General features: G+C 35.5%; 1 protein-coding gene across 1 annotated transcript in view; it reads right to left on the bottom strand.

Moving 5' to 3' along the window:
* Positions 1–2,842: 2,842 nt before the first annotated feature.
* Positions 2,843–16,139, bottom strand: part of SMC3 (structural maintenance of chromosomes 3) — a 37,773-nt gene continuing 24,476 nt past the window's right edge. Inside the window, exons 16-29 of the mRNA XM_025918152.2 lie at positions 15,790–15,950; positions 15,326–15,467; positions 13,639–13,789; positions 11,391–11,543; positions 9,668–9,819; positions 8,921–9,079; positions 8,092–8,199; positions 7,475–7,583; positions 6,454–6,701; positions 6,157–6,369; positions 5,397–5,588; positions 5,063–5,240; positions 3,850–3,956; positions 2,843–3,254 (exon numbers count right to left, since the gene is read on the bottom strand). Coding sequence (XP_025773937.1) covers positions 3,183–3,254; positions 3,850–3,956; positions 5,063–5,240; positions 5,397–5,588; positions 6,157–6,369; positions 6,454–6,701; positions 7,475–7,583; positions 8,092–8,199; positions 8,921–9,079; positions 9,668–9,819; positions 11,391–11,543; positions 13,639–13,789; positions 15,326–15,467; positions 15,790–15,950 — 2,145 coding nt within the window. The 3' untranslated portion in view covers positions 2,843–3,182. The remainder of the gene's footprint in view (positions 3,255–3,849; positions 3,957–5,062; positions 5,241–5,396; positions 5,589–6,156; positions 6,370–6,453; positions 6,702–7,474; positions 7,584–8,091; positions 8,200–8,920; positions 9,080–9,667; positions 9,820–11,390; positions 11,544–13,638; positions 13,790–15,325; positions 15,468–15,789; positions 15,951–16,139) is intronic.

Raw genomic sequence — 16,139 nt, 5'->3', positions numbered from 1 at the left:
CACCCAATTCTGTCAAGGAAGATCAATTATATCATAGCAAAACTATAAACAATACACTGAACATTTAAACTCTAGATTAAGCTAGTCAAAATGAAAACTCAAAGTGAATGTAGATTTTTAATTTAAATTCACAAAACTACTTCCTCATTTTAAAAATGCCTCTTTAGGGGGCACCTGAGTGGCTCAGTTGGTTAAGTGTCTGACTTTGGCTCAGGCCATGATCTCACGGTTTGTGTGTTTGAGCCCCGCATCAGGCTTTGTGCTGCCAGTTCAGAGCCCGGAGCTTGCTTTGGATTCTGTATCTCTCTCTCTGTCTCTGCCTCTCCCCACTCACACTCTGTCTCTGTCTCCAAAAAAATGAATAAACGTTAAAAAAAAAAATTAAAAATGCCTCTTTAGGGATTTCTGGCTTCCACTAATGGGAGGAGTAGCTCCTAACAAACCAACCCTCCTGCAGATGACTATAAACTCTAAGGGGAAAAAAAATCAGCAAGGAAAAATACAAGGTGTATATATTGAAGAAGAAGAACTAAAACTGTCTCTATTTACTGATAACATGATTTGTCCATGTAGAAAACCCCAAAGAATCTACCAAAAAAACCCTACTAGAATAATGGGAGATTTTCAAGGTCATAGGAATAGCCTTGACTGAACTCGAGCGGGGCAGGAGCAGAGAGAGAAGGAGACAAAGAATCTGAAGCAGGCTCCAGGCTCTGAGCTGTCAGCACAGAGCCTGAGGCAGGGCTCGAACTCATGAACCATGAGATCATGACTTGAGCCGAAGTTGGATACTTAACTGACTGAGCCACCCAGGTGACCCTCAAGGTCATAGGAATATCCTAATGTGGACTGCACTTAGTGAATTGCTTCCAAAGAATAGAGTTAAATAGAAAAAAGAAATGTGACTTTACAGGGAAGAAACTGACAAATGATCTTAGGAAGGTGATTAAGGTAAACATCAAGGTAAAACATGTTAATAATAGGCACCACTGATATGATGTGTTGGGAACACTTCACCCCTGTTGTATTATTTAACACCAGTCTATCTAGGAGAAAAATAATCACAGAAATCCCAAATGGGAGACATTCTATAAAACACATGAAAAGTACTCCTCAAAACTGTCAAGATGGGAAAAACAGACTGAGAAACTGTCACAGACCAGAGGAGATATGACAACTAAATGTAATGTACTGTAAATCCCCCTGAGGAATCAGAGAAAAAGGGCATTAGTGGAAAAACTGGCGCAATCTGAATATAATCTGGAGCTTAGATGATAAACTAAATGCACCCATGCTGAGTGACAAATGTACCATGGTAATTGTTATGGGCTGTACTGTGCCCACCCCCCCTCCATTCATATGTTTAAGTCCTAACCCCCAGTACTGCTGAACTAATGGATGGATAAAACATGGCATATATTTCTAAATGCGATTTCACTCAGCAATAAAAAGGAACAAACTATGGATATGTGCTACAACATGGATGAACCTTAAAAACACGCTAAGTGATGAGGCACCTGGGTGGCTCAGTTAGTTAAGTGACCAACTTTAGCTCAGGTCATGATCTTGCCGTTTGTGAGTTCAAGCCCCGCATTGGGCTCTGTGCTGACAGCTCAGAGCCTGGAGCCTGCTTTGGATTCTGTGTCTCCCTCTCTCTCTTCCCCTTCTGTCTCACAGTCTCTCTCTCAAAAATAAATAAACCTGTAAAAACAAAACAAAAACACATGCTAAGTAAAACAAGTCAGTCACAAAAAGGCCCCACACTATAGGATTCTATTTATATGAAATACCCAAAACAGGCAAATCCATAGTATCAGACAGAAACTCGATTTATGGTTGCCAGGGAATGCAGGGAGGGGGAGGTACAGAGTGAGTACTAATACGTACAGTTTCTTTTTAGGGTAATGAAAATGTTCTAAAATTAGACTGTAGAGATGGGTGCACAATTTTGTGAATATACTAAGAAGTATTCAATCACACAATTTTAACAGGTGGACTTTATAATGTATGAATCTTAGCTCAACAAAGCAGTTTAAAAAACATAATAAAAAAAAAAAAAGACCTCATCTGAAGGGGGGAAAAAAAAAGTTTCAAAAATAAAGTTTCCCAAACTTTTACTTAATCAGTAAAACAACGAAATTTTATGGCTCAATGTTTTGGCTTTAGTGTTCTTAGCTACTCTTAAAACTATGTTCCCCTGGGGCGCCTGGGTGGCGCAGTCGGTTAAGCAGCCAACTTCAGCCAGGTCACGATCTCGCAGTCCGTGAGTTCGAGCCCCGCGTCAGGCTCTGGGCTGATGGCTCAGAGCCTGGAGCCTGTTTCCGATTCTGTGTCTCCCTCTCTCTCTGCCCCTCCCCCGTTCATGCTCTGTCTCTCTCTGTCCCACAAATAAATAAATGTTGAAAAAACAAACAAACAAAAACTATGTTCCCAAATTCTAGTAAATACATTTTCCTCTTAATTTAAAATAATTTTTAAAGGACTGTTACAATGAGTTAAAGCAACTGTTCTAATCCTCACCAAAGGTCATAATCACCTGGGAGAACTTTAGAACCAACAATGACCAGAACCCCACTCCATAAAGATTTCGATTCAACTGGTCTAGGGAAAGATGTCAGTCAGCAGTGTTACTCCAGCAGTTTAAAGCTCTCCCATGGATTTAAGCATGCAGCCAGGATTGGGAATCGCCGATGTATTTTATTTTAACAGAATATGAAGCCGTGTTTAAAAAATCTTTTAGGTGAAGGGAGACCTTTTCTTAGGCAAAATAAAAAGTAGATATTTAAGAAAAATTTGTTTCTAGTCACACAACTATAAATAAAAAGCCACATAAAATACTAAATTAGTCATAAAACCAATTTAATTGAAGCTATAAAAAAAGAGGCAATATAATTGATAAAATAATTAGCAAAGAATATTTAGCATGTTTCAAAAGATTTAAAACAGGAGCAGGACACTTTACAAAAAGTTGTGTGGGAAATAAAATTCTTAAACTATAAGTAGAAATGTAACATTACAGAGTATCTTATAAAATACAAGGACAGAAATATAAAAGGGCTATATATGCTCTAAATCTGAAAACTATTAATAGTGACTAGATATTTAGGTTTAAATGTACAGTCCTGGGAATCAGAATCATATTACTATACACATCTTCCAAACCAGTAGGCAATATTTTCCAATTAACCATGAGTAGTATCATCTTCTACAAAGTCTTTGGCCATCTCTGCTGTGATCACATCAATATGACTAACCTGAAGAATAAATGTTAAAAACAAAGTCTGTTAAATCTTCAAGACAAAATCAATGTTCTCACTGTATAGAGTAATATTTAAAACACATGGCCTATCACCTATAAATTTTATAAATCTAGACAAATGATTCTAAAACACTGACGGTAAGACTTTTTATAATGGTGTTTGTTCAGTACATTAGTTTATAAAATATTCTTCATTTTAATACTCTGAAGATCCAGGTAAGTACTAAGTACTATTGAGCCACATTTTTTCAGTTTTTACTATTTTGCTATTTCAAAGAATCTTGAGGCTGAAGAGATCAAGAAGAGCTACATGGGCAAAATATAAAGGAGTGTATCTAACTGTAAAAAGCTGTGCACTAAATAGACAAGACAGGAAGATATTGTCTCTTAATGCCAATGAAAATAAAATCAATGCAATGAATGCTATAAAACTAATTGCTAAACTTCGTAGGCATTTGAAGGAAAAGCTTTTTCTTTACAAACTCATTGTAAGAAAAGCAACAACCTTCTAGGTTTTCTTTCATGATTTAAGTAACATAAAACAAGAATTTGACAAATATGAACTTAAATTTCATGTAAAAAAAATTTACCTTATTTCTAAACTTTACACCATAGAATTTGTCAGCTGACTCAAGCAGTTCAGGCCTAAAAGTAGTTGTAATAAATTGTGCATGTACGGCAAGTTCCATAATCATATCTGTAAAAAAGAAATAGTAACTTAATAAAACCCTTTTCTCAGTAGATCTGAACATTTAAATATTATTTGATTTTATTTTACGAAAGAGAGAGAGAGAGAGAGGGAGGGAGGGAGGGAGGGAAAGGGTAGGAGCACATGCGTAAGGGGGGAAGGGGGGCAGAGGGAGAGAGAGGGAGAGAATCCAAACAGGCTCTATGCTCAGCGTTGATCTTGATGCTTGGATCATGACCTGAACCAAAATCAAGAGTTGGATGCTCAATCCACTAAGCCATCCAGGTGGCCTTAAGCAGATCTGAACATTTAAAAAACAACTATCTTTACTCTTTACCTAAAATCCAAAACAGCCTGTGATTTTATTTTTCATGCATACATCTGCAAACATTACCAACTTAATCTTTTAAATTAGGGGTAAATCTTTAGTCCACGAACTTACAGAATATGAAGTAGCAGCTACTTACCCACACAGTATTAAAAACATCAGAGCAAAACAAGCTTTCTCACAAAAAAAGAACAACCAGGGCACCTGCGTGGCTCAGTCCGTTGGGTATCTGACTTTGGCTCAGGTCGTGATCTCGTGGCTTGTGAGTTTAAGCCCGGAGACGGGCTCTGTGATGACAGCTCGGAGCCTGGAGCCTGCTTTGGATTCTGTCTCACTCTCTCTGCCCCTCCCCTGCTCATGCACTGTCTCTAAGATGAACAACAATAACAACAACAACAACAAAAGAACAACCTTCCCCTGCTGCCCACTTCTCCAAAGAGGTTTTGAGTTTACTAAAGATTAAATTTAGGTTTTTAAAATACAGAATCAACACTTTATGCCAGGGGCTATTCAAACATTAAGAAAAGCAAGTTTTAATATAAGAGACTTCTGTGTAAAGTTTAACTGAAGTTAGGATTTTCAACAGACTCCAAGAAACACGTTGGCTTTTCACAAAACTAAGCTTTGTAAAGTAGTCTAAAACTAAATTTTTAAAAACTTTTAAAAGAAATTTTATTTACTGAATAAATACCCTGTCTAGTGCCAAGTATGTTAGGCAACAAGAAGTCACAATCAAAAGAGGCAAGCTATCATTGTTAAGTTCTCGTCCAGTATAACCCAAAATTACCTGACACAGCCTTTCTGTGCTGGGCATCCAGAGCCTGGTCAATCTCATCAAACAGGTAAAAAGGAGCTGGGTCACATTTCTGAATGGCAAAAATCAGAGCAAGAGCTACCAAGGATTTCTGTCCACCGGAAAGCTGTTGCATTTCTCTCATTTCGCCTTGTTTTCCTGTAAATGATACCTAAAAAAACCATTTAATTAGTAACCAAAAGGGGTAAAATCATAATCACCTCCTAAAATTAGGTCACATACAACAATGTACCAATTTAATCTATAAAACATTCTACAAATCCCACTATGGTAGTACTGAGGGAAACTGGATATAAAGGTTTGTTACCCTAATTCCAACTCCAGTGAACTGGTCGACTGATGGGACACTGCTTTGTGACCCAGAACCCCTCTCACTTTCACCGCTTCCTTCTCCTTCATCCTGAGACTGACTGCCCTCCACGTCTCCTTTCTTCATCACCAAAGTAGCTTTGCCACCAGGTACCAACTTCTGGAATACTTCACTGAAGTTCTTAGATACCTTAAAATGAAGGAATGAATAAGTGTCAATTCAAATATAAATTCTGCTTAGGTGGAACTGCACGTATTATTTCTTAAAGCAAAGACAAATATTTAAATTTTTTTTTTTTTTTTTTCAACGTTTATCTACCTTTGGGACAGAGAGAGTCAGAGCATGAACGGGGGAGGGGCAGAGAGAGAAGGAGACACAGAATCGGAAACAGACTCCAGGCTCTGAGCCATCAGCCCAGAGCCCGACGCGGGGCTCGAACTCACGGACCGCGAGATCGTGACCTGGCTGAAGTCGGATGCTTAACCGACTGCACCACCCAGGCGCCCCAAAGACAAATATTTAAAAACAATCATAAATACTGTTTAATCTTAAAAACAAGAGTAACAAACTAAATTCTTTTAAGAGCTGTGCAGGATATTCTAGTTACTGTGTCAGAAAACTGTATGTGGGGATTTGTTCATGTGTATTAGATCCACCTATCAGTGGAAAAAAAACCTTTAAAACCTTTGCAAACCGAATAAACTAAAAGCTGAAGTTTTTGTCTTGTGTACATATTAATTACAAAATAGAAACATACCTGTTTGAAAGTTAACTGAATAGCTTCATATTTTCGAAGTTCAAGTACATTCATCAGTTCCATGATTGATTTGTATCCCCGATCCAATTCTTCTTGTCTTTTTATTAACTTTTCTTTTTGCTCAGAGAAATTTACAAACTGATCTAAAGCTTTTTTGTTAACATGGCTGTACTTCTTCAATTCTGTGTTGCACTGTTCAAGTTTTCGAAACAGCTATAAAGAGGAAAAATGTATAAATAAATTCACATGCAGAGAAATCTGCAACAAGACTTCACATTTAAAACCAAGAAGATTTACCTGTTTGAGGCTCAGCGTCTGGTACTTTTCAAATGCTTCCTGGGGAAGTGACCCAAGTTCACGAATTTTCTTCATGCACTCTTCTTTCTTCTTCAGCAGCATGCCTTGTCTATTTGTCATCTTTTCCAGTTCCTTAGTATCATGATTTATAGCATCCATGTGTTCTTTTTCCATATTTTTCCAGCGTTCCATACTCTTCTGAAGCTCCTTAATTCCAGCTTCTGTTTTATCAATGGAATTGTCCAAATCTAAAATGGGGGAAAAAAACAAATTAGGCCATAATACCTATTTTAAAGCTAGATTGTTATTTAACCAAAGATTTTAATGGCCAAATTTATCAAAATAAGTAGATTTTAGTTTTTCATAACGTTTGTTTAAATTTTACTGTGTAAATCTATGAAACACTTAATTCAGGACAAAATAGGAGTATACATTAGTCACTTAAGTATATTATTTCACATTATTGAATGTTTATGTTTATAAAAAACTAAAAAAATAATTTTCTTCTCAGAAACTAGGTGATAAGAAACTAGTTCGGCTATTTCACACTTCTGGCAATAAAATTAATAATTACAGTCTCTCATAAAATTGTCACAAACATTTTCCAACAAAACAGAGATTATGATTTATAACCAACCCACTAAATTCCATCCACTATAAATTATTTATGCTGATGGAAAACAGAAAAAATATTAGTATATGCTTTTGCCTATTTAGGTATTTCATTGTGTAGTAAACAATTTTATCAAATAATCTAAATTTAACAAACTACAAAAAATTTTAATTTTTTAAAATGTTTATTTATTTTGAGAAAGAGCATGTAAGCAGGAAGGGGCAGAGAGAGAGAGAGGAAGAGAGAGAATCTGAAGCAGGCTATGTGCTGTCAGTGCAGAGCCCGACAAGGGGCTCAAACTCACGAACCAGGAGATCATGACCTGAGCTGAAATCAAGAGCTGGATGCTTAACCAGCTGAACCACCCAGGCACCCCCCCAAAAATCTTTCTACTAAATAAAAATTCACCTTCTGATCGTGCCATAGTATCTTTTACTCTTTTATTGATTGCTTCAAGTTCTGAAGTTGTAGCAGTGAGAACAGTACCCCCTTCTGTCTCTCTCAGTTCATTAAGTTCCTGTAACATAAAAGGAACTTAAAATCATTAAACCACAAAATATGAATTCTGTTAGTTTCAAAATGTTATGACTTCAACAGTTTCTGATAGCGGTTATGTTGAATAAACATTCAAGAGAACTAGAAAGTACACTCTGTATAACTACAAATATTTACAGTATCCATTAAAAGGGGGAAAAAAGTAATATAATTAGAAAATTTCTCAGCATGGGACTACTACTGAGAAAACATTAATAACTAACATTTACTGATCACCTAGAATGTGCCAGGATAATCATACACAACAGGCATTACTGTTATGCTTATTTTTCACGAGAGGAAACTGAGGCTTAGTAATATTAAAGTACTTGCTTGCACAAGATCATACATTAGATGGCAGTGCTAGAACTCCAACCCAGGGTAGGGGGGGTCTTTCTGTCCCCAAAGCACATGCTCTCAATCAGAGCCACTTGTGTGTAAGTACTTTCAAAAGGTTACAGTCATCAAAGAACCCTCAAAAAAGAATATACCTGTTCCACTTGGTCCAAGCGTTTTCTCAAATTCTCATTCAGGTATGTCTCCACTCGAGTAATAATACCTTCTAATTTAATTCTTTCATTCAGCAACTGTCTGTTTTCCTAGAAAAAAAAAAAGTATTATTTGTCTACATAGGAATTCACATTTCCCACACAGGAATGCTGTTTATTTGCTGTCCTCTCCATTACTTGTGTTCAAATGAGCTGCAATCGAGTTTTACATCCTTCTAAAAAGCCCTATATTTTCTTCATTTTTCTCTCTTATCTATTCAGAATACTAAGTTTGTGTGCTTGGTTCTTTTTTCTTTTTAAAGATTTTATTTTTAAGTTATCTTTATACCTAACATGGAGCTTGAACTCACAACTCCAAGATCAAGAGTTATATGCTCTACTGACTGAGCCACCCAGGCACCCCAGCTTGGTTCTTTTTATAAGACATCTGCAAAAAATACTTTACCTACTTTTCATTTTTTGGACTTAGTGTTTACATCTCCATATTCAAAAATCAAATGCTATTAAAATGTTTAACCAAAACAATATTATTACATGTGTAGAAGTGGTCACATCAATAAAGACAGCAAAACTAACAAGTCAATCTTACTAATAATAAATGTACATTAAATAAGATGGAAGAAAATGAAGATTTCTTGCATAATCCTAACATATCCAGAATGCTTCAGAAAAACCTATTTACTCTTATGGATATTAGAAGTCCAAGTCTCACATACCTATTTTCTCAAGGTTCCTTTTTTTACAATCCCTTAGTAGCAAGAAACTTTCACAATAGCCAATTATTAATTAAAATTTCATCAGTTGTACTTGCCTGCTGAAGTTGACGAATTTCATCATTGAGTGCGTCTACTCTCTTCTGATCTTCCAGACTAAGTTGAGAAAGCAAGTCCGTTCCTAGTTCTGCTTTCAATGATTCTCTGGTGGACTCCATAGCATGCAAACTTGCCTCCAAACTTTGTAAGCTACGTTGCTATGTGACAGATCATACATTTATTAATAATGGTATTAGTCCGTATTACTTACAATAGTGAAAAACTGAGAACAATCTATATTTGATGTTAAAGTGAACTAAATCATATCAACTCAAGTAACTATTAGGTATCCATTAAATTTGAATAGAACTAAATAGCAGTAAGAAAAATATTTATGATACAATACTATCAGGGTATGTGGAATAAATCATATTCTATGACCAAATTGTATAACAATCTTCTTGAATATTAATAAGAACAAAAAGAAAAGACTGCTAGAATGTGTTAGGGTGGTATAGCTGGAAAAATTTTTTAAAAAACTGTTTAGTACTATTGATCATCTGAGCAGTTTTTGTCAAAACTGCTACAAGTTTCTGAGACATACATATTATCACTTGTAATTCAACAGTAATAGTTTAGTTTCTACCCTGTTTTAATATAATCTGGATAAAATGCAACCACATATTCAACTTCATAAGCAGTGCTTAATAGACAAAAATGATTACTGACGGGACAACCAATATAACACGTGGTCCACCCCAATTCTAAATAATTAAATCTGTAGTGAATGGGACATACTTACGAACCTTTGGCATAAAGGTTTTCTCTGACTGCTGCCTCTTCTCTTTGAGCATCTTCATTTCTGATAATATGCTATCTCGAGATGCTTTAAATTTCCTTTGCTGGGTCTCTATCTGCTGCATTTGGTTCATCAACTGATCAATTTCATTATTAATCCATATACAAGGCTAAGGAAAATGCGCTCTAAAAACATCTCTTAAAAACACTGTGTATCCCCTTCCTTTTCTTTACCTCCAAATAAAAGTTATTTCCTCAGATTTACGGACCATAACAATGCTGAATTAAATACTACACCAAACGTGTTTAATCATAAAGAAGCTTAAAACATTTCACCCCACCATTTCTCTCTCAAAATAACTTAAGTTTTCCTTAAAGTTACATATATATAATTTTACTTACATAATGTTTATAAATTTTATACATTACATATATGTATTTTATATATATTTCATATATATGTTATATATGTTACATATATACAATAAACATATAAATTCTTGGGAAATCCGAGGAGAATCTAAATATTATCTTTTACATCTTTCATTCAAAAAATATTTACTGTGTCATCTATTATGTTTAAATCACCACATAAGGTAGTTATGTATGAAGAGGAGGCCTTGCCCAATGTAGACAAATAATACCACCTCACTGGATTATTAAATACAGAAGGTAGTGGATGTATGCTGTCAATATCCTCCTTTCTTAGTGTTTCCCCATGTTTTCTTTGTGCCAACATCTTACCAAATTTGGGCAGTTCTAAAGATGCTCTACAGACCCTTGCAGAGTCCAGACTAATATGTTTATTTACCTTTTTCTCTGTGCTGCTGCTTGCACTGATGACACAGAAGCTATAAAATCACTTAAAAAAACTGCCAGTTTCATTGAAGAATATCCCAATGATTCACTCACTCAGTAAAAATGATTGTTCTTGATGCTGGAATACCTATATATATATTTTTAAGTAATCTCTGCACTCAATGTGGGTCTTGAACTCATGACCCAGAGATGAAGAGTTGGATGCTTTACTGACTGAGCAAGCCAGACACCCATCAAGTACCTATATTTTTTAAATTGTGTGACATAATGTGAAGTACATATTGAGCACTTTTGCCTTACACCAAAGTAGCATGGTTATCTTAAGAAAATGCACAAGTACAACGCTCCTGCTGTGAGCTAAACTACCCACTCGTTATGGAACACCAGCTTTATTTAAAAGAACGGAGAATACTGTTTACTAAGACTTGGACTTTGACAGCCATTTCCTCCACTAATACTAAATCTGTATCAAATGACTCTGAAGTAGTAAAATCGAATGCACATTTTCAACCCCTATATTTAACTTCTTTGCAGTATAATGGTATTACTGATGCCCCCAACCCTTCTTCCTTGAAGCAATAACCTGGTTTTCCTTCTACAATTCTGATTGATCTTCTTCAGTTTCCTCTGTCCCCTTAAATTTTAGTGTACCTGAGGTTCTTTGCTCTCATAAACAGACTCACTGCTATTACCTATTTAATAGCTAATCAAAGAATCAATGTTAAAATAGTTTTTTCCCCGTCTTCAGGAGTTAATAAGTTTTGACAAACAAGCTTCTATGCTTAAAGAAAAGTCAAATATGAAGATTCTTTTTCTCACTGTATGTATGTAAGAAAACACACCTAACATGCAAAAGATTATATATTCTAACCCAAACACAGTTCTCCATAGCAACACAGGACAAAAAGATATTTTCAATATTTCTGCGAAGGTTTTCATTGAGCTTTGCTTCAAGCTCACCTAGTTCTTCTTCTGCTTTTCTAACATCTTTCTGCAATTCAAGTCTAGATTTCCTTGTGTCGTAATAACCTCCAGTGAGAGCACCCCGATGACTAACTTGGTCACCTACAAACAAAGCATAAGAAAGGTAGATATTCTGTATAACAACTTCTTTATTCAATGATAAATTGATTTATAATCAAACAACTATTCTAAAGCTTTGTTTATTTAATGAAAATTAGAAGGGATTTAAGTCAGCCTGAAAAACTTTTCCTTTCCAACTGTTAAAATCTTTGTTTAAAAAATGTGCCTTCTAGGGGCACCTGGGTGGCTCAGTTGGTTAAGCATCTGACTTCAGCTCAGGTCATTATCTATAGGCAGTTCAAGGATGTAGGCCCTGTCTCCGGTTCTGGGCTGACAGCTCAGAGCCTTGGGCCTGCTTCTAATTCTGTGTCTCTTTCTCTCTCTGCCCTTCCCCCACTCATGCTCTGTTTTTCTCTCTCTCTCAAAAATAAACATTAAAAAAAAAAAGTGTGCCTTTTAGATGAGTCTGAACATCTGCCAGAAAGGAAAGAAGTGCTAATAAAAACTAATGGGGACATGTCAACAGGACACAGGACTTGGGAGCTTGGAATTCCCACTGGCCATATTTGGGAAAATTTGAACATCAAACAATAATGGCAATGCAGTAACACAATAAAAAAAAAAAAAAGTCACGAATCACAGTGCTACTTAAAAAATAAAAAAAAAAAAGGGAAGGGGTTCTTCTTTACAGAAGAGTGACAGTTAGTAAATACAGAAACCTTGACAGAATTTAAGAATCCCCATTTGGAATCCCCCGGTGTATTAACTGAGTCAGGCAAGGGCTAGCAAAGGAAGCTAAACCATTGGAAAAAAAGTTGTCAAGGAACCTGATATTCATGTTTTCTTAAAGGATAGTCCCATATATCACTTACTAATTATGAAGAAGAAATGGTACCTTTATAACTCAAGAGATTGCTACTGGTCAAACTTAGCATGATTAACAGTGGGACATTGTGTGATGCAAGAAGTATACACCTTGAATGTTTAAATTGAATCTAATGATGAGGAAGCAATAAGACAAATCCAGAAAACGGAAGATTCTATGAAAAAGTCAATTTCCTGAGGGTATGAGAGAACAGGAGGAGCTGTCCTATATTGAAAGAATCCAAACAGAAGACATTCCATGCATCCTTGATTAGATCCTGGACAGAAAAATATTTTGGGACAACTGGGGAAAATTTTACTGTAGATACTTTTTAGAGGATATTATTGGGTTAATGTTAAATTTCTTAGGTGTAACAGTTACGATACCTATGGTCATTAAGGAGAATATCCTTACTCTTAGAAGATACACATACTTAACTTTAGAAATAAAGTATCATAACTGTATTTATTTTAAAACTGATTCTCAGAGGTAGTTCAAAACGAAAAAAATTGTCTATAGAGATAAAGCGGGGGGGGGGTTACTTTCTTTCATTAACATATAAATTATAAAGAGAAGGAAAAAAATTAAAAAATGAAGGCAGGTAAACTTATACACCAGAGGTTCGTAACCTAGACCCTAGACTTCATGGATAAAATTCAGGAAATCCATGACTTGGTAGGAAAAAAAAATTTACTTCTTTATTTTTATACTAACTTCAAAATGAAATTTACCAATTCCCTCTGTAACAAGAACTATAGTGCTAGTATCAGTACTTGTGACTTTGTTACCAGGAGAAATAACAGCTATTTTCTATATAACAGCTATAAGATTATACTTGCTGGAAATCTCAAAATATTGTTTACATGTATCAGTACTTCAAAATTATATTAGATTCACTCACTGCTAAATCTTGTTTTTGAATACCTTCAAGAATAAATTACTATGTCATATTTGAAAAAATACTGTGATTACCATGCCAATACAGTTTCTTTAGTGATCCAAAGTATTTTATGCACTTAAAAACATTTTGAGAAAGGGTTCACAGACTTTACTCAAGAGCCAAAGAAGTCCACAGTGCAAAAAAGGTTAAGAACCCCTACTATAGACCAAATGATTATACTTAAGACAGACATCAACTAAATAAAATTGTGGAACTTGTTTGGACTCTGACTTAAACCAACTATTTAAAAATGACAAAGGCACATGAATTTTGAAATACTTAAAACTAAAACTGAATTTATTTGTTCAAAGCCAAGAATTACTATTACAAACCTTCCAGGGTAATGCAGTCCATAGTGAAAGCACGTGCTAGCTGGGTTGAAACTTCCATGCTACGACAAATAAGTGTTTTCCCAAACACGTGTTTGAAAGCTTTGTCAAATCTGGGATTGTACCTCAGTTTACTTATCATAGGAATAGCATCCTAAAAATGAATATTTTGGTCAGCAAAAAGATCACAACACAGTTAATTAAAACATGCTAACAGAATTATGAATTACATCTTTATGAAATACAAAGAAACATAAATACCTATTTCAAAACTATTTTCACTCTGAAGAAGTTAGAAAAATCATTCTACTGAAATATCTGGGAAACTGCATTCATGTACAGATTTTCAAGATCAGGGCATAGTGACAAAGAATTTAGTGGTTCCACAGTCAGTGGCACAAGTTCAAATCCTAGTTCTGACACTCACTAGATGTATACTTTGGACAAGCTGCTTAACTTCTCCATTTAATAGTTATTTCACCTACAAAACTGTGATAATAGTACCTTCTTAAGTTGTTAAGACCAGACAAACTAATAATATGTAAAACACACAGGACAGCATCTGTCACATAGAAAGGCCAAATAAATGTAAACTAATAGTATTTCCTCAAAATGTTTTCATTATATATATGTCTTAGATATTCAGAAAACAAAATTTTCTTTTACACTCTTCTAAACTGTTAGAAAAAGACTTATAATTTTCACATTAGGAAATATATCCTATACACAGAACAATGCAACAAATATGTTAAGCTTAAATCAATAATTATAAAGAGAACACCAATATAGCTACCATGGAAAACAAGAAATAAAACACCGCAGACACTTAGTAGTGTGGACCCTTTAAGAGAAGAAAAAAGAAGAAGAAAAAGCTGGACCCTTTAAGTAGCTTATAAGATTCTCACTGTTCCACCTAAGTTGTTACCATTCTCATAGACTTTCAGCTTTAACCTTAGGATAGAACCGTTGCGAATACATCAACATTCCGAAACCAAATAACCTCAAAGCAATTACATTTTTTTTTAAGAATTCTATCTGAGGAATATTTTTAATCCATTTATAAATGTATACTAGCAAGTAACAAAAGCAACATTATGCTTTCAGGTCCTATCATCTTGGTAGACATTTTTATTTTATTTATAAGTCATTTAAAAAGCATATTCAGAAAACTTAGAATATATTCACTTCAAACAATAGTTCCTCAGGAGTTTCTTCTTAATTTTGTCACCTGGGATACTCTCTCACAGTATCCTGTGCTTATGTATTTTTTTTTTTTCAACGTTTATTTTATTTTTGGGACAGAGAGAGACAGAGCATGAACGGGGGAGGGGCAGAGAGAGAGGGAGACATAGAATCGGAAACAGGCTCCAGGCTCTGAGCCATCAGCCCAGAGCCTGACGCGGGGCTCGAACTCACAGACCGCGAGATCGTGACCTGGCTGAAGTCGGACGCTTAACCGACTGCGCCACCCAGGCGCCCCGTGTATTTTAACATTTTACACATTTGCAATGATTTGTTTCATGTCTTGGCTGTGACCTGTCTCCCTTCCCATCCCTATGCTATATGGGAAGAAACCATGCTTATCTCACAGATCAGTGAATCCTAATGCACTGTGCCCGTGCACTAGCATGGACTAACCATGAGAAAAAATGACTTATTGAAAGGTAGACCTTCACACACACCAACTCACATTGGTCTCAGGATAGGCAGTATCCCTGACATCTAACTTGTTAAGAGGCAGAAAAGTGACCTCTCCAGGAAGATTCATTTTATTGAACTCCATCAAAATCTTCGTGCTGACTTCATCCGAATCAACAATGTGATAAAATAACCTTACAGGTAAACAAAACAAAACACATTTGTATTGCTAGACTTTAAAGTGCTATAAACATTTAAGCAAACAACTCAGTTTTTTTCTATGCAACCCAATTTGAACTGGGGTAGGGTGGGAGGGAAACTACTTAGAAAATTCCAATGGGGGTAGGGAGAGAACTACAATTAGGAACACTTAACGCCTACATCTTTAACCAGAAAGTTAAATAAGCAACTAGGATAAAAGGCAATGGGAGATATATTGTACTAAAACTCCAAAAAGCTTTTTATTCTTATTCCTTCTTTCCTTTAAAAATTCAAAATACCAAACAAAAACCTCACCTGTTGCCTGCAGTGACTTCCACACATGTGTAGAAAGCAGGCTCACATTCGAAGTTATTCATCACAATGCCGTGATAGCCATTTTGAACATGCTGGTTTATTCCTTTCCTACGAAAGTGGTCCAGTACTTTGTTTATGCTGTCTATTCCATTTAAAATAGCCTGTTAAATTGTCAGAGGTAAAAATTTTTTAAATAATACTGCCAACGGCACCCCTCTGGTAAGAAATAAACCCATTACTCTACACGTTAAAAAATATTCCAGAGATTAAACTGAACACCCTCCCCAACAATACCTCACCCCCTTGAAAAATGCCAACTACATGAAATACTTTTATATTATGGGTTCTAG

This window comes from Puma concolor, chromosome D2 (assembly GCF_028749965.1).
Source record: "Puma concolor isolate L17-30 chromosome D2, mPumCon1.1.hap2, whole genome shotgun sequence".
NCBI classification, from domain to species: Eukaryota; Metazoa; Chordata; class Mammalia; order Carnivora; family Felidae; genus Puma; species Puma concolor.
This window is presented reverse-complemented; position numbering and strand designations above follow the sequence as displayed.